This window comes from Aquarana catesbeiana, linkage group LG09 (genome assembly GCF_042186555.1).
Source record: "Aquarana catesbeiana isolate 2022-GZ linkage group LG09, ASM4218655v1, whole genome shotgun sequence".
NCBI lineage: Eukaryota > Metazoa > Chordata > Amphibia > Anura > Ranidae > Aquarana > Aquarana catesbeiana.
Window position 1 is genome coordinate 290,473,998 of NC_133332.1, and position 19,540 is coordinate 290,493,537.

The following is a 19,540-nucleotide window of genomic DNA, read 5'->3' on the forward strand; positions in this document are numbered from 1 at the left end:
AAATAGTCCTTGATATTAAAGCAGAATCGTCATTGCTTTCCAAATAAACAATATGAAAAGTTTTAACTGCATATTTACTTGCTTTGCTATTAAACTACAAATGCTCTTTTGTAGTTGTATTTAGCGATTGATTGGAGTCCACCTGCATGCATGTAAAATGCCACATGATTTTTTGAAACAAATACAAGTTTAAATGTAGGTTTAACGCGGAAGTTTAGCCACAAAAAAAAATTCTCTATATCTTTATTGAGCTAACGTACCTGGAGTGATGAATCTCCCACCACATGCAGGCATCTGCATCCTGTAGAACTTCACTGCAGGGATGCCCTGCTCTCTTCCTGTATCTGAACGTCAAGCACTGCAGAAGTTAACCGCATTGGGTCTTCTACAAAATTGTTGTAAAAAAGTTCTGAATGAGAACCCGCGCCCCCTCTTTCCTCCTTCATTAAGAAGATTTCTTTCATTGATTACTCTGTCTGTAATTCAATCTATGAATGGGGAGAGAATCCTCTGAATCGTTAAACTCTCCCCCATTTACAGAACACGTTACAGACAATGAAAGCAACAAAATAATGTTTCTCAATGGAAAAGGAGGGGGCAGGTACGCATCAGGATCTTCTTCATCGCAGCTTCACAGAAGATCCAAAGCTATTAATCCCCACAGTGCCAGCTATTCAGAGACAGGAAGAGGATGGGGCATCCCTGCAGTGAAGATTTCTACAGGATCCAGCTGCCTGCATCACGTGAGACATCCTACACTTAAAGTGGAGGGCCACCCTGAAAAAAAAAATTTCACCAAAAATCCTAAAAAAGGAAAAAAAAAAAATGTGAAATTTTTTTTTTTTTTTAAACTTACCTGAACCCTTGTTGCTAGGCAGTCTTCCTAATCTGCCTGTTACTATTCTGCGGCGTGTTCTACTCCTAGCTGAGCGGCCCCGTTGCCTTCTGGGAACTGTGTGTGTTCCCAGAAAACCACGGGCCGTTCACAGATCGCCGCGCCACTTGCCTGTGCACAGTAGGAAACCGGCAGTGAAGCCGCAAGGCTCCACTGCCTGTTTCCCTTACCTAGGATGGCGGTGCCGGGACCCGAGAGCCGAGGGATGGGTCGGCCTCGGGCGGTCGACATCGTGGGCACCCAGGACAGGTAAGTGCTTATATAAAGTCAGCAGCTACAGTGTTTGTAGCTGCTGACTTTTAAATGTTTTTTTTCAGGGATGGAATCCCGCTTTAACTCAAAGATTGACCACCTAGACCCCAATTAATTACTTAATGGTAGTGTTTTGGTTTTCTTTTTTTCCTCTGGGTGGAACTGGATGGAATTCTCTTTTTTCAGCCAGATTAACTATGTAACTGTGTAAAAAGAAATGGAAAGAATATAGCACAACTACTAGAGAAGGCATTTCAACAAAACTCAGTGATAATACAAAAGTGAATTATCCAAAGATGCAAGCACGAGGCCAATGGTAATATTGCAACAATTACAAAGACTTGCAGCTTAGGTGGGACTAATTGTCCTTTGAACAACAAAAACCAGACTCTCCACAAGGCTGAGCTTTATGGTGCAGTCTAGAAAATACTGGAGGAGAGTCTCTACAGCAGGGGTCTAAAACTCAGATTACCTGAGGGCCACTGGACAAGTTTTCATATCCCATGGGGCCGCATGTATACATCTTTAATTTTAAATAAAATAATATTTTTTATTATTATTATAATTACTCTTATTTTTTTTTTTTATGTAATCTTTATTTCGTTTTGAACATAGAAAACAAAACAAAAATTGGTATAGCAAATATAGACATTAAGTTATAACATGTTTCAAAACAGGTTCCAAAGTTCGTCTGCAGAACTTACCCAATAGCATATAATAGTATGCAAGCATAACAAAACATCATATAAAAAACATCATATAAGGGTATTGGTCAAGGCCCAAATACCCAAAGACACAGCGGAACCCATGCTAAAGGCGTACCTGATAACCATGTGGACCAGGTGCCCTCCAGAGAGAGGGGGCCAATCTAGTCCTATCAATATGTGAGAAACAAACAATGGGCCGCATGGCATGAACACTACTCGGGGGGGGTTTGCCTTGGGACACGCCGCACGGTCAGCCCGGTCCGGGACACCAAGGCGACGACACCAAGATACACTGTGACACCCCGGGCCCCCAGGGAGATATCGGGGGGAATATGAGACGCATTTAGATACCTTGAAGTCTACGAAACCACTTACACCGGCATATACCATTGGGTAAAAAAAAGAAAAGGATATTCAACATAGAATCGGGTAGGTAACCCAAAATTGGGGTATGCTAGTTTCAACAAGGCCACATCAAGGTTGGAGGGAACAAAGGCCGTGGCTGCAGTGTGTTCACGCCAGGCTGCACGGGTAGTATGGAAGCATTCCAGAGTACCCTTACAGGTGGATAGCCACTCCTCTGCCACCATGATCTCATTCACCTTCCTGGTCCATTCCTCACAACCAGGTACCTCAGTTTGCTCCCAATATATTGGTATTAAACGTTTAGCAGCATTTAGGAGATGTGGCCAAGCGCACCTCCTTATAGTGACTGAGCAGAACCGGAGGCACATGGAGGAGGAAATCGACCAGAGATTGCGGAAATCCTGACTATGGATATACCTCTATCTGGGTCTTGATAGCTTTCCAGGTCCGAGACCGAGGAATAAATACATGGCAAAACAACAGGAACACGGTACCAACGTGTTAAAATCTTGTAATTATTTCCCTGAGTCCTAGACTCTGTAGAGCTAGTGTGGGTCAGACGATATAAGCGAGTTAGCTGATCTACAGAGAACTCGCAATCTAAGTCACGTTCCCACTCACAAATAAAGACAGACTTAACTGCGGGAAAGACTAGAGTAAGCAGTTTGTATCACTCTGAGATCATATGAGGTACTGGTTCATCTGCAACGTACAGACATTGAAACTGGGTAAGTGCAGTCACCGCCCGTGACGAACACCTGCAGGTCGAGAAAAAGTGATGGAGGCTTTGCCATCCGAAGCCCACAGCCCAAAAAAGCAGTGTGTTCTCCCGACAAAAACCAAGGAAAACCTCCCAATGGCGCTAACGGTGATACAGAGGCTGCCAATTGATAATTCTCTGAAGGACCACCACTCTATAATATTGTTTAATGTCAAGTATCCCCAGGCCACCCATCAGCTTAGAACGCTTCAACACCGCATGGCTATTCAAGGCCTCTGGCCCGACCAGACAAACGCAGCAAACATACTTGTTAGATGGGTAAAAAATCCTTTAGGTAAGGACACAGGCACCTTCTGTAAAAAAAAAAAAGGATCCTAGGGAGAACGTTCATCCTAATAATATCGGTGCGCCCCATCCAGGTGAAAGCAGTCTTGCCCCAGGCCTGTAATTCCCTGCGAATAGAACCTAGCAAGGGAGCGAAATTTTGTGCGTATAGCGTCTATCTGGTCAGTAAGTCTGATGCCCAAGTAATTCAGGAAAGAGTTTGCCCAGGTAAATGGAAAGGCCTGTTGTAAATTGGTGGCCAAGGTGGAGGGTAGTGTAATAGGCAGTATCTCAGACTTTGTATAATTAATCTTGAAATTGGACACCGTTCCAAAAAGCTGCAATTTCTTAATCAGGTTTGGCAATGAGACAAGGGGGTCCATGAGATGGAATAGAATATCATTGGCATATGCCGAAAGCTTATGCTCCATAGTGCCTATCATCAACCCCTTAATATTCGGGTTATTCGTAACGACCCTAAGAAATGGTTCCACCGCCAGGATGAAGAGGAGGGGTGAAAGCGGACATCCCTGTCTCGTGCCATTCCCGATTGGGAGAGCCTACCATTGAACCACACCTGAGTTCTGGGAGAGGTGTACAGTGCCGAGATCCATTGCATCATATGTGGGCCTTGACCTAGATGTTCCAACACCATAGTAAGGTACAGCCAGTCCACCCGGTCGAACGCTTTCTCGGTGTCAGTGGATAGGATGAGTTAGCATAAAGGGGTTTGATGGGTACACAACCGGTGAATTAACTGGATGGCCCTGAGCGAGTTGTCTCTAGCCACTCTACCTGTTATAAAGCCTGTCTGATCTGGGTGTATCACCGATGGGAGAAGACACTTCAACCCGTTCACAATGATTTTTGCAAAGATTTTCAAGTCTTTATTCAGCAGAGAGATTGGACAGTAACTCTGAGGAAGGGTGTGGTCCTTACTATCTTTTGGAAGTACTGTAATATGGGCCAGTAATGCCTCTGGAGGAATCAGAGTACCATTTGCAATCGAGTTGAAGTATCTGCACATCGGGGTCAGTAGAAGTGATAAAAATGTAGCGTAATAGGCCTTAGTGTATCAGGACCAGGGCTTTTACCATTAGGCAGAGATTTGCCTGTAGCTTCTACCGCCGTAGAGGTGATGGGAGACTCTAAGGCTGCCTGCTGTTCCTCTCTTAATGATGGCAATCTTGCAGAAGCCAAGTAGTCGCGGATGTGCGCCAACTTAGAAGCTCATTCCTCCGAAGAGAGAGAGGCTACAAATCAGCGTAATAATCTCGGAACAGCGAGGCAATCCTGACAAAATCTCCTGCAGGGGCTCGAAGTTTGTGTTCATAGGTCATGGCCCTTCATTTCAGGAGAGCCCTAGCCAACATTCCACCACACTTATTGCCATGCTCATAGTATTTATTGGCTAAGTAGCATAGTTGTCTGTGGACCCATCTATCTAGGAGGCGGGAAAGCTTGTCTCTAAGGTCTGTGAGTGTTTGAAGGTCCTCAGGTGTCCCATTCCGTTTGTGCCTAAGTTCAGCCTGCTATAAAACAGTCAGTACCCTGTTAAAATTGGCTTGCCTTTCTTTCTTAAGCTTAGTGCCTTAGCTGTCAGCAAGGTGCGTTTGCATTGCTTTCTTGAAGTGCTTGAGAAAAGCATAAGAATGAATAGGGCGGTGGTGGGATGTGTCTAGTAAAGGGTCTGGGCCGACGTTAAAATCACCTCCCAGTATTTAGGTGCCCTCCTGAAAGGACGCTAGGCGATCAAGCACTGAGTCTGAATGAAAGTTTGGTTTGTATTCGGTGCATACAACGTTGCAAACGTTAATTTCTGTTGTGCGATAGTGCCTTTGAAGCGGGGGTCCACCCACACCGCCAAAAAAAAAAAATATTAAAAGCCAGCAGCTACAAATACAGCTGCTGACTTTTAATACATGGCCACTTACCTGTCCCAGGGTCCAGCGATGTCGGCAGGCTACGCCGAGAACCCGATCGGTTCTCGGCAGCTGCCGCTGCCATCCGAGGTGAGGGAATTAGGAAGTGAAGCGTTGCGGCTTCACTTCCCGGTTCCCTACTGCGCATGCGTGAGTCGCGCTGCGCGTCCCAAGTGGTCCCCGCTCTCTCCTGGGAGCTGTGTGTTTCCCAGGAGACAGCGCGGTGGGGACGGGAAGAGGCGTAGAGTCCCATGGGAGTCTATGCCGGAAGTGGGTGCAAATACCTGTCTTAGACAGGTATCTGCACCCCCCTCCCCCCTGAAAGGTGCCAAATGTGACACCGGAGGGGGGGATGGTTCCGAAAAGCGGAAGTTCCATTTTTGTGTGGAACTCCGCTTTAACAAGGACATATCTACAGGGCGAATCTGTGAGATGTTCAAGGGGCTAAAATGGGCAGGATTTGTGAATGGCTATAGCCGTACCCCATGATTTAAGAATAGGGGAAGAGCTAAGATACCAATGAGGGAAAAGATGGGTAGGAAGTTTGGGCGTAGAATCATGAGTAAAATGGTTTTCCTGCAAAAGAGTACCTGGACCCCCAATCTTTTCATCCCTAGCCACAGTTTGCTCCACTTATGAGGAGAGCAGAGACCCGAACATTGTAAGAGATTACCCTAAAAGTACCCATGGTAAACAGATGTAGCGGACAGGTAGCGTGTGAGTACCAGCGTGTGAGGGTATCGTACAAAATGCATCCTGAGAAAGGAGAAAACAGATAAACATGTCAACGACAAACGAAGCCCAAGTCCAATAACGGAGCCAGCTGAAGGCCTGGACCAGGAACCCCTCCCTCGGAGAGGGAGCCCCTAGGCCGAGTCCCGGTGACCCCTGAGGGGCAATCACCTTGATAGGTGAGGCTTATGTGGGAAATGTGAACCAGTACAAAGGTTGTATAGGAACTCGCCCTCCACTCACACCCATAGAGAAGTGTAACATCAAACAAGGGTGGTAAATTTTCAATATTGGAGCCACACCCTGGGTACGTGGCAATATAAGCAGTGCACTAAGAGTCATGAAACAGGGGTACCGTATGTGGGACCCCTGCATACATATGGGAATACCATTGCCACGGACCCAGTGCTTGGACTGGCTCCATACATACTTCACCAAGGCTTCAAGAACTAAAATATGAAACATATAGCCAAAAGCGAACCAGGTCAGGATGGAAAGGAATCAGCAAAAATCCATAAGAAAGATAGGTCAGTCTTTTGCAGAGGGTGTCCCCGGAGTAGAGCCGGCTGAATGCCTCCTCTGGCCTTGGGATCGACCCTTAGATCTTGCAGGCAGCCAAGGTTGTGGGAGAGAAGGCACCGGAATGTCTTGATTGTAGTGTCAATCAGGAAAATTAACCGGTTCCAAGCCCAGTGAGGAGAAGAAGCGCGGGAGGTCATCTTTGCTTCTCAAGGAGAGTTGCTGGCCATCTTTGGTAACTTGTAGGCTAAAGGGGAATCCCCACTTGTAGGTCAGTCCTGCAGTTTGTAGAGCTGCAAGTAGGGGGGGCGTAGTGCCCTGCGTTGCATCAGAGTGCGTTGCGATAAATCCTGGTAAAAGGACAGGTGAGCTCCATCAAAATCATAGCATGGTTTCTTGCGCATCCTTTGCACGATGCAATCTTTCAGCGTATATTTGTGGAACTTGTATATAACATCCCTAGGGTGTCCATGTCTTCTGAAGGAGGGCGTAGTGCCCTATGAGCCCTATCAATATCAATTAGCAGAGATGGCAGTTGCGCTTTAACTCACACTGAGTGCCGGCACCGCGAGGAAAACAGTTTCGTGGTTGGCATCTGCTGCCAGAGGTGCAGACCACAATGCTCCTGCACCGGATCACCGGGGATTAAAAGTTAGTCCTCACTGGATCCCCAGAGACCTCTTTTATTTTTAATCTATTTCCGGTTCGGCAATAGATTAAATAAAAAAACTAAACTGCCGGTGCGCTGGCTTTCATCCAGCCCGCATTCTGTGGCTCACCAGGAAATGTATCAGTATCCTGGTGGACTAGTCCTGCAGGCCGTTTCTAACTATCTCATCTAGTAATGTAATAAAGGGGCACCACCTACTATGTTAAATGGAAATATGCTATGCGGAATATATATAGGACTTTTTGGCAGAGCTATGCGTGGAGTATAGAAGGATCATAACAAACATTTCTAGATATATAGGAACACTAGTGTTAAAGGGGAAGTTCCCCTTAATGTACCCCCTTCGTCTTTTTTTTTTTTTTGGGGGGGGGTACGGGTATCTAGCTTTGGTAGATACCCGCTCCCACTTCTGGTCGTATTGCCTAGGCAATTCCATCAGAACTTTGGGATTATGCGGGATTATTCACACAGTGCAGTGGGATGCCGGATCTGAACCTGCAAGGATTTGCAGCCAGCTTCACACACTAAACATGCCGACAACTGGGCCCTGAAGACCTTTATAGAACCGGCCCAGATGAGGATGGTGATGGATCTCTTAACGGGTAAGTGTCCTTTTTTTTTTTAAAAGTCAGCACCTACAGTATTTTGTAGCTGCTGTGTCACGTACCTGATGGTAGAGCCCGATATGCTGGGAAACGGCCTCTTTTACTCCTCTGACTCAGGCCCCCTGATAGAGCAGACAGGAGTCGCACGAGTGCCTGACAGGTCGCAGACCGTGGGACTGGAAACAGCGGCAGGTGGCACGGTGATTCAGCAGGATTCTCCAGCTAGTAGAGGATGCAGGTTAGGCAGGCCGGGTCATGCACTGGCGGGTACGTCAGGAGTAGGTGCGGAGGCAAAGGCGTAGTCAGGACACAGGCCGGGTTGGTAACGGGCTGGCAGTGAGGTAGTAGAAGGAGCAGGCAGATGCGGTGATCAGAACAAGCCGGGTCAGATGCAGGCAGCAGACAACAGAGTCGGAGGCAAGCCGGGACGGATAAAAGGAACGGATATCAGATGCAAGCAAACAGGAACACACAGGAACGCTGTAGAACGGACAGCACTGGGTGAAAGCACAGACTGAGTTTAAATAGCCTGTTGGGCGCCAAAAGCTGTCACGGGTGCGCGCGTGTGTCGGCGAACTGGCATTCTAACTGAACAAACAGACTGTCCTAGATTCCCATCTTGAGTACTGGCATGCCCTTTTTAGCCATGCTCGCGCATATGCGTGCACGGGTGCACGCAGATGCACCGGAGGTGTTCTGACAGAGGTCACAGGTCGTCTTCTCCGGCCGCCATCTTGGGTACTGGCTGGCCTTTCCTGACATGCTGGCATTTGACTTTTTTTCAGAGTTAACAACCACTTTAAATAGCCAAGGAAAGGGCAACTCAAAATCATCCCAGGTATATCAGTGTCTTGGGACGAGCGTGGGAGTCCAAACCAAGAGGGCACTCCTACAAAGTAATCAAGTGTTTACAAACAGTCAATGTAATTATAGAGTAGACCTACAAGCATAAACATAGCAGAAACCATATGATTGTATTCATTACTCATCTAAAGGAATATGTGCACTACTACATATAACCTGCTGTGCACACACTACCAGTTCAAGTAGAGCTTCAAACAGTCATCTAAAGACACGACTGTATAACATTTAGACTGGGGATATCCATAGGTCTGTAAACAGGCCTGTCACGGCCTGTTTTACAGCCAGTACCAATTCTTCTAATAAGTTAAGTTTTTACATAAATCTTTAAAATACTTTACATTGTAACCTACTGTATATAGACAAGACCAATCCATTTTTATGATACCATATGTTTTAGGTTGCCTGTAGTGTCTTTTTGTCTACTGGATAGAAGGTCAGAAGGGAAGCATGTCCTCCATAATCATAGCTTTTATTGGAAAATGCTTTAGTTGTAATTGGACTGTATATTTTGTCAGTGTGTACTGGGATTGTCGCCCCCAGTAGTTTACCTAGTCTTCCTGGAGTAGTACTTTGTCATCTTATCCCAAAAAGTGTATGTCCATCTGCAACTGTGATTACGAGGTGAAGAACTGACATCATCCACCAAATGGGCAATCTCCTATTTCATCTTTTGCTGAATGATGTTTTTATTCTTTTTTTTTTTCCCAGGGTCAAAAGGGTGATCCTGGCATCTCTCCAGGAAAAGCTCCATATGGATTAAAGGTATCCTGATCAGTTTGTGTCTTTTCCTTTCCTTATAATCTTCACTTGATGTCATGTCCTCTTAATGCCAACCTAAGGAAACCCCTACCACATTTATACAAAAAAGAATCATAGCAATAATACTACTAAAATGTGTTATGAATTAGAAGAAATTAACTCCTTCTGCAAAATCTTTGTTTTGACTGCCATTTTTTTTACATGTTTTGTTGTCCAGGGTTTTGCAGGATTATAACGTTTTAAAAGAAGAACCTCCCATTCACTTTGACAGCTGTTTATGGTGTAACTGACTAAAGCCGGCCATAGACGGATCGCAACTTGGCCAGTTCAGCAGGAACCAGCTGAATTTTTATCCGTCTATGGGCAGGCCAGGTTGTACTGAAGTCGATCTATCGATCCAACAACCATCTTGTCGGGTTTTATAGCCCCCAGCAATGGTCATTGTATTCTGCTGTTGGGAAAGGCTTCCCGCCGGCAGAACATAGCGCTACAAGAGGGATTCCTCTAGCAACACTAACTGTTTTGATGGGGAAATCAAGTAGATTTCTTTCTTTCAGCCTGTGGTTGAAGGAAAGAAAATTGCATAATGTATGGTCTGCTTAAGCACACACAAAATCACAATGTTTAGTGGAGAATTCTGTTCATGACACCAAAGAAATCATTCAAGGCTTGAACCTGTTTTAAGAGATAACTTATACTGAACTGTTATATTCCCCTACAAATCTTTAGTTGTAGATATTTCTTAAATCTGTCTTATGACATCCATTGACGTCTTAACAGTACTGTTATTAGTTGATTTACGTAATGTTACTGGTTGGAAATAAATAGATGACATAATTCTTATGTTGGTAACAATGGACACTGTTCTGCCAAGGACTTCCTGGGGGACACATAAAGCCAGCATGGACCGGGGCTGTTGGCACCATCTATCACACTAAAGGCCTGCGGTTTTGACTGGCATAGCTTTAATACAAAGCAGTCAAGGGTGACTACTGAATCTGTCTGTCTCCTGATAAATTGGCAGTCAGGAATGTACTCATTGTTCCTTTTTCTCCAGGGAGACCCTGGTTTGGCTGGTCTGACAGGCCTTCCTGGGCCTCTTGGTCGAAAGGTAAGTCTCCTACTCGTATTGGAAATTGAAGATAGCAAAGGTGAGTTAACAGAATTTAAGTATACTAGTGAAGAGAGGCAATAGGGTGACTGTGAGCATTCTAATTTCTAAATAAAGAACAGTGGGCAGTGATACAGGGGGCTCTGCCTTCTCTAAGTTGTTTGACAAAGACCTAGTACTCATCAGGCGAGGGTATGATTCTCTATCTCCAAAGAAAAGTGAGAGGCCATTAAATCATTAGTTGTGCAGATATTTTCTAGCATATTTAAAAATATTCTATAGGTAAAAAAAGCACTTTGACTCTTAAAAACATTTATTATTGCACTACTGTTAACATCTATAGCCTAATTGTCCCAAATATTAATGAATCAAAACACCTGGTAGATATAAATCATATTTTAATCGTACAGTACAAGAAACAGGCTGGTGTTCATGGACCCTGGTTTATAGACTACTACATTCAGGTAGTTCATCAAGCAAATATACTTTTTATTACATAGAACTATCAGAAATAGATGATCCTGTAAGCCTTTTGTAATTCACTACTGGGAAGGGGAAGGGTAATACTGCTGTGCACGGTGCTGTCAGTGAACCGTTTACAGGCACTTTCCAGAGGAGAGAGCAGAGTGATGACCACCTCAGTGCATTGCTCCTTGTTCATTATCCAGTCAAAAGCTGGAGGTAGAATGGTGACCAGGCTGCATTGCTTAACTGAAAGCAAGGTCACAAACCTGACTTTACCATCTGGGTGGCAAAATTGAATGAGCACAATTTTAAAATATTTTGGCAGATAAAACCGCTAAAGCATTTCAACTCTGTATGTAGCTATTTGCCTGGAGTACAGCATTAAGCCTTTAATGGCAACCCTGAGCTGGCCCCATAAATACAAGCAGTGCTTATAAGAGTTGCTTGTGAGGGTTGTAATCTATTTCTATGAACTGGCCCAATCTTCTTCTTTTTTTTTTTTTTTTTTTTTTTTTTTTACTATGGAGCATAGGAAATAATTAAAGTACTATGTGGGTGTGAATTTTGATGATCTCAGCTGGAATTAGAAGCCAGACTCATTGAAGGCTTAAGTTTTATTTCCTTGCAGACTGGCCTGGGCACTTTACATACCAGGGTGCTCTGATAAGTAGATAGTGATCAGCTGCTGTGCCATTCCTTGTGCTTCACTATTGGCTCATCATTGCAGTGACTGTCCTCCCATTCCCATCAGGAAGCAATGGGAGGAAGGTGAGTCAAAGCTGATAACCACTTCAGAAGGTCACTGTTTGCATATCAGAACTCCCTGGTATATAGGGTTCCCGGGGCAGCCTGCAGTCAAAGGAACATCTAAAGGTCTCTGTTTAAACTGTGTGGGTTTCTTAATTCTTACTACAGGTTCAATTTAAACTTTCCCTTGACTGAGGCTGGTTGAGTGTGCAGTCAGGATCTGCCCACCTTCAAGCTTGTAAGTTCAGGTTGGAGGCATGGTAGGAAACGTTACAATGCGCTGGGATATCAGAGAGGAATGCACATATTCGCCAGCACACCATGGATGCAGTGTTTTAGTGCAGCGTTTTAGAGCCACACATGACCCTTTCATCAGGCATGACTGACGAAGGGGTCCTACATGGCTCTGAAACGTTGCACTTTGTCCACTGTGACATGATCATTCTGCAGTAAAGGTTTTGGATGGTACTTGATGATCCGCAGTGTGCTGACGAATATGTGCATTGATCTGTGATGTCTCCAGGTTCAACTGGTTGTTGCTGCAGCACCCCCCACTCCTGTGCCTTATCCAGGAAAGTGTAGATGGGAATATGGTATCTTTAGGACAGGTTATCTAATCTCCTTATACAGGTGTTCTTTGGCCAGCTGAACTTCCCACTGATATGGGATTGTTACTCGCTCCAGCCAAAAACAGCTTATGCTGATGGGTACAAATGTAAGAAAGATATTTTGTTGAAAAAAAACATACATGCTTTGTCCATCTTTTCCAAATTTCTCCAAATGAAGGAGACTATTTTTAGTTTGCAGTGTAAACTGATTGGCACGCTATTTTGTTTATAAGCATCAGGCTAAAGATTTCGTGACATGCAAGGACTTATTTTTAATGATTTGTAGCAGTTTTTTTTTTTTTTTTTTTATTTCATAAATCTTTAAGAAAATGATGTGCCTAGCTCTGCAAAAAGAATATGCCAGCCATCACGGGATATCATTTAAAGTGTACCTGTCACTACAATTCACACTTGACATGAACCAATAGAGGGACATTTCGCATTCCCATGTGGCATTGATAGTTTGTTTAAAAAGTACCCTTTTTACCCCTTAAGTGTCCTAAAGTGTAGGCAGGGGATAATGCTAGTCTTGAGATGTAGGTACCTCTGCCCAAACAGTGTATCAGGTCCAGTGCCTCCCTTTAGTCTACAATGCAGTTAGACTATACCGCCTGGTCCAGGATTTGCCTCCCCCCTGACTGGACAATTCAGAAGCAGCACACTTTTATGGTCTTCACTCTGCCCTCTTGTACTGCAAGCATGTTAAAGTGATTGTAAAGGCTCGTTTATTTTTTTAAAATAACAAACACATCATACTTAGCTTGTTTTGCACCTCGTGGCCCCGAACATCCTCTTCTGGGGTCCCCCGGTGGCTCTCGCTGCTCCTCCCTGCATCAGTTAACACCCTAGGAGAAGCGCTCTCCCGAGGGGGTTACCTTGCGGGTGCGCTCCCGAGTCCAGCATTTGTGTCCACAGACATGAATGCTGGACTCAGCCCCGCCCCCCGCGTCATTGGATTGGATTGACAGCAGTGGGAGCCAATGGCTGCGCTGCTATCAATCTATCCAATCAAGAGCCGGGACCCCGTGGAGAGAGGGATAGCGCGCCTCCGCCGAGGAGATGAAGGGGCTCAGCTAAGTAAAACGAGGGGGGGTGGGGGGGCTGGTGACTGCCAGGTGTTTTTTTCACCTTAATGTATAGGATGTATTAAGGTGAAAAAAACATGAGGGTTTACAACCCCTTTTAATTGTTAAGACTGACAGCACTGTGGAAGCCATGAGAGAGGTGATTGGCCTTCCCTTTCCCGGTCTGAGTGTTGCTGGGCAGGGATTATATGAGGCTGAGGCATACTTGGGTACATAAGCTGGTCCTATGTAAAAATAGATTTTATATCAAGTTCATGAATAGGGATTGAGCACTTCTCTTGGATTTTATGTAAGGGGAATATTATACTTTATATAGGTTTTCTGAATATTACCGTAAAATAAAAAAAAATCACTTTATTGCCTATTAATGCAATATTCCATTTTTTTTTTTAAGGGACAAAAGGGTCATCCCGGACCTCAAGGTCATCCTGGTGAACCGGTAAGATGATCTGACCCCTCTAAAAAGCCACATGTTTATTGTCTGTGTGCTTTTAAACATTTACCAAACATTTACCAAAAATATTTTGAGAATGAATGAAGTTACTATACAAATAAAGTTGATTAGCAGCGCATTGAATTAATTGTACAAATAATTCATTAACAAATCATTGTCTATGTGAAATGATCATTTTGATTGCAAAGCACAAAGCAGGTTTCTAAGATAACCAGTGTGTGCTGTGCTTGCCTTTATGACATTTTCCCATTATTTCCTAATCTTCATCTTGTCTGTCCTTCTATCCCTCATCTTCCTTCTGTCTCTTGTCTCACTCTGCCTGGCCTTCTCTGCCTTTTGCTTTCTGCTCAAGTCTCTGAATCTTTATCTCTCTCTTTTCCCATTCCCTTCTTTTCTCGGTCACCTTCCTATCTTTCACTAATCCCCCCTTTCGCTCTCTGTTTTCTCTTTCTTATTCTGTTTTCCTTTCATTCTTCCTTATTTCTCTTTGTTCTTCTCTTTCATTATTCTCTTTCCTACATATTTTTATTTTTCTGTCCCTCCTTCATTCTCTCTCTATCTTCCCTTTTTCTTTAAATCTTCCCTAATCTTATTTGCTGCCTTCCTTTCCTTATGTTCCATCATTCTCTTCTTTTAGGTTTAACTCTCTTTCTGTCCCTTCTACTCCGTCTTCCTCTGCTGTTTCCATCTGTCTGTGTCCCTACCTCTTTCTGTCTTTATATTTTTTTATCTCTGTCTCTTCCTCATTCTTTCCTGTCTGTATCTCTGTTTCTCCTTTTTTTTCTCCCGGTATACCGCCTCTGCAGGCTAAACAAAGTGGATGATTTAAATCCCAGACTACTGAGAATAAAACTCCTAAATCACATTATTTACAACTAAATTAAATGAACAGGTTGCTGAAAATGTTCATCTCCCCATCTTTGTGTCTCTCTCTCTCTCTCTCTCTCTCTCTCTCTCTCTCTGTCTTACCCCATCTTTGTCCTACATTCCCTCGCTCTCTTTCTGTTTCTCTCACTTTCTCTCTATCTCTCCATTCTCCCTTTCACTCCCTCTCTCTTCTCCCACCTCCTCTCTCATCCTCTCTATCCCTATCGTTTTCTCTCTCCATTCTTCTCCCCTTCGCCCCCTTTCCCTCGCTTCCTCTTTCTGTCTTTCCCTCTCACTCATTATTAAAGCTGCTTCTTCATTTGCAGGAATCTTTCTGGCCTGTCTCTGGAGTCCTCTGAAAATGACAGCCAGAAATACTTTTACATTTATACAAAATAAATGTGTGTTTTAACATGACGTTAGTGGAAATTGCCAGCTCCCAATTTTTGTGCCTAATCCGCATATTAACCCCTACATTCCTACCAACCATTGACAGGATTAATGTTCACACTATAACCTTCTTGTTCCTCGACCTTCCTCCCCCCTTCCTGCATGTTTGGATAAGTTGGTCTGCACAGGGATGGAAATGAATAGTAAGGTTGTTTCAAGAGAGACCATTGACTCTTGAAAGCGTTTTGGCAGAGAGCAACTGCTTCAAACCATTCCATGTGTTCTAGATAAAGATTTCCCTGACACCTTAAAGGAACTCCTCTTATTTTAGCATTTGTTTAGGGTGACAGATACAGATCTTGTTTCGTGCCGTCTTGAGTTTGGATATTTGAATTCATTGCTAGCTGTAGCTAAGGGGGCACAGGAAGCAGGAGTGAGGATTTAATGTGCTGCCTCTTCTTCTCTTGCAGGGAGAGCATGGACCGGATGGAAGCCCGGGGGCCAAAGGTTATCCTGGCAGGCAGGTGCAGTAAATCTTACCATGCTGCAGTGCAGGTTAAAACTCTGTGCAGCAAGTTTAAGGGCTAGACAACCTTGCTCACCTGATAGTTTCTTTAGGCAGTTTTGCATTGCTGTTTGTATAGAATGAAAGGTCTTTTATTATAAATGACTGGGTAATGCAAACAGAGAAGCGTTGCAGTATTGCACATTATGTTTCCAGTTGTTCCCCCAACTGAATGGCTTTTAAAGAGCTGGCAAGCACAAATTACACACTGGTTTCCGTAAAAGAGCATTTAAAGGACCATTAACCCTAAAGCAAAAATAAAATTGATACAAAAAAGTTACTTACAGCATTCCCAATTGTGTATGTAAAATATGTTAAATAAATATTTGCCATTTAGGTGGTGCTGCAGTTTATTGCACTATGTTAGCCATTTTAGACTAAAGTTGGCATAAAGAAGAACTCTTGCCTAAGTGAAAACCTTTCTGTGGTTTTTCCTGACAGAGCTGTCTTGTCTAAGTATAACCTTTTAGCACTGTCTTCTCCATGTCTGAAGCTGGAATGGTTGCTTATATGTAAATTGGACAACCTCCTGAATATCCAGCCAAAATAATTTAGTGTCTCTGCCATCCCTGCCCCAAAGCCCAACTCCAGCCAAAGCTTTCTGGAAGGGCACTCATATTTTTATGGCAACTCCCTTCCCCACACACGTACCCACCCACCCCTCTTTATAAGCAGTTAAAGCTCTCAGTAGGTTTCTAAGTTATCAGGCATTTCATTTTGGGAAGCAGGATAGAGCTGTACCTATGCTCTGACTTCAAACTTGCATAGGAAGTTCTGCAAACTCATGGTGTGACGGTGCCCTATGTTTTTTTTTTAGTAGTACCTGCAAGCATAGAAACGTCTCTGGTCTCCTACTATAAGCTTAGTTTAGTAAACAGAAAGAGAACCAGTCAACAATGGCCATATGCAAGAGTGCAGCCTTGTCTGTGAGGAGTTGCTTGTACTTTTTAGTTACTTGTATTCTCTCCCTGTCAGAGCAAGCAATTCAAAGAGAAACATTCTTTAATTGACAGCTTTGCTCTCCTATAGCAGCCAGTTTCTATAAGGACCTAACTGTTTGACATAGCTTGTTTAACAGGAAAACAAATCAAACTACACAATTTATAAACTGGCCAGAGCCCATCTCATGGATTTATGATACAGCCAGCAGAGAGTCTTTTTTGAGGGCATTCTGGTCTGACCACCCTCCTTAGTTTACGGGCAGCTGTTTGTCACCTAGTTCAGCAATATTCCCAGTTTTTCCCTATAAGCATACTACATGAATAGTACACAGGTTGTATTTTAAGTACTGCCACCACATAGATTGTCATAGTACAAAGCGTTTTATTGGGTGTGCATTTGACAACTTGTGTCGACATTTTAATTTTTTTTTGGCTGCTTTCACACTGCTCCATTGCAAAAACGCAGTAGAAACGCATATGCGGTTTTATCACCTTTCTGGTGTGATTTTGGTTGCCGGACATCAGCAAGCACATGTGAAACATGGACATATAACTAAAAAAAAAGCACCACAAATCCAACTGTACCACAAAATGCAGCACTTTTAAAAACACAACTGACCGGCAACTGACTAATTTGAAGAGTTCTATAGGATTTAACGGTTATGCATTCTTCTTCCGATTTTTGTAACACAAAACAGAAGAAAAACTAATCAAAGTGAAAGCAGTTTGCAATTGTTTTATATGATTTGTGCAGTTTTAGGATTATTGGTTTTTATTTCAAATTATTTCCAATTTTGGACAGTATCATAATTTTCTTTTATAGACTGTATTTGCCTTGTCTGCTAAATGATTGCCCTTATAACACAATTCTGCAATTATCTAATCAAGTGGAGGAGCTGCATTTTTTGCATTGTATAACTTCTTCAGTACGGTGTTAAACACAATCCCAGACAAGAACATAGAACTGCTGTCATGTTTTTACTACTGTTTTTGCATCTATTTTTCCTTATTTCCTATGTGGTCACTGAGACAGGAAGTGAGCGAAATCTCCAATGGAAGCCAAACGCTAACAAAATCATTTTTTACAGTACAGTGGGTAAACGGTGAGAATGTCCGATTTTTGCTGCTGTCTGTTTGGCTGTTGGGGAGATTTTATTCTCTGCGGTCACCAGCAGAGGACATAAGGTGAAAGCTCTCATACATGGACAGAGATGGCAATACAACACCTGACAATATATATATACCACCTTCTCACTCTGTCCAAACCCCAAAAATATATATTGGCTTGGATTAAGCTTTTTTTTTTTTTTTTTTTTTAAATTACGTATTTTTTTTTTATTCAGAACAAAAAGTCAATGTTTCCTTTTTTTTTTTTTTAATGTAAACATATATAGAATACAGAAAGCAATAAGTAAGTACAATCTTTTCCAATCACCAGATATAAAGAAGTTAGGTAACAGATTGCAAAAACCATGCACATAATCGCATTCAACAATGTCATTAAATGAATGATCAGTAACTCACATAATATAGAAGATTTCAATTGAGACACTATAAAACTAAGATAATGTCACATAAGACGCTTCAACTACCTCAGCGGGGTAAATAGGGATAAACCGGTTTGGGGAGAGGCTAAGTTAGGGGATATTTCGAACAAGATGATCACCAGTTTTAAGTTACTAGGTATTTTCTGGAACTTTGAAAAACAATAAACTGCTGAAACCAGTTTATTGGGCTACACAGGCAGCATGACTAAAAATTACCACTGAAAAGGTGAGGCGAAGTGCTGGGTGCTGATCCCTTAGTATTGAGAAACAAGTTTTTAGTTGAGCCTAATGGCATGAAATTGGCATTTCTCCACAACAATGGGTGACCTCAAAAAGATGAGGCTGCTCAATTTGTGAGATCCTTGTATAGTTGTGCCAAGAAAAGTGCCACACAGCTGTCTTAAAGGTCCAAATGATTTTGTTATATCCATATCTGGTAGTTTGGCCTGGACCATGCCTTTTTGTGTTCCTGTCATTATCACACTGGGCACACTGCACTGCTGTTTAAGACAGGAACAAACTATTTTTGGCTGTGTTTTTAGTCCATTAGACACTTTATTACATTTTTAGTCCTGATAAAGTCCTGGATAAAGGGGGATTCTCTGGTCCCTGATACACATTGGATGGATATCTCTTTACCATTCAAGCATAAAACAAAATTATTTGGATGCTCAAGATGGTTGTTTGGCTTTTCTTTGGTAAAGACATATAAAAATTACATTTGTAATTTACTGTGGAGATTAAAGTGTATTGCTTTAGACATGGCTCCCCAAACTTTGCGGAACTCCAGTAAATTACACTTATTTACTGGACTTCCACAAAGTTTGTGAAACCATGTCTAAAGCAATACACTTTAATCTCCAGAGTAAATTACGGGAGACAAAGCTAATTTTTACATGTCTTTACCAAAGAAAAAGCCAAACAACCATCTTGAGCATCCAAATGATGATCATTTGGCTCTTCTTTGGTACAGACATGTAAAAATTACATTTGTCTCCCGTAATTTACTGTGGAGATTAAAGTGTATTGCTTTAGACATGGCTTCACAAACTTTGTGGAAGTCCAGTAAATAATGCTTCTCAGCCTTACAGGCTTTTATACAAGTCATCATTCCATAAATGCTAAAACCTCTTTTCAAAATCATTTGCTTTCAAATACAGATATTGTTTGACTATCAGCCAGGGAAAAAAGGATAGATTCCTCCTGCAAAAGAAAAAAACAGTGAAAAATTGCAGTTCCAGAGATGGTTTAGCAACATTGACCCTTTGCAAGACTTGCTTTGCTAAAAAGTAATTTTTAGGAAAATTCGCAATTGGCACAAAATCTCATTTTTCCTAAAATTGCTGTTTTGTGTCTGCAGATGACCTAAGCCTGGTACGTGAAGAGCCAAGGTGGCAGTTGATTATGTCTTCACTGAATCATTA

General features: G+C 42.9%; 1 protein-coding gene across 2 annotated transcripts in view; it reads left to right on the forward strand.

The window, feature by feature from the left end:
- COL27A1 (collagen type XXVII alpha 1 chain) overlaps positions 1 to 19,540 on the forward strand; it is a 656,744-nt gene that overhangs the window by 107,308 nt on the left and 529,896 nt on the right. For both annotated transcript variants that reach the window (XM_073600403.1, XM_073600404.1), the window contains exons 6-9: positions 9,286 to 9,339; positions 10,394 to 10,447; positions 13,747 to 13,791; positions 15,534 to 15,587. In XM_073600403.1, the coding sequence (XP_073456504.1) occupies positions 9,286 to 9,339; positions 10,394 to 10,447; positions 13,747 to 13,791; positions 15,534 to 15,587 (207 nt within the window). The remainder of the gene's footprint in view (positions 1 to 9,285; positions 9,340 to 10,393; positions 10,448 to 13,746; positions 13,792 to 15,533; positions 15,588 to 19,540) is intronic.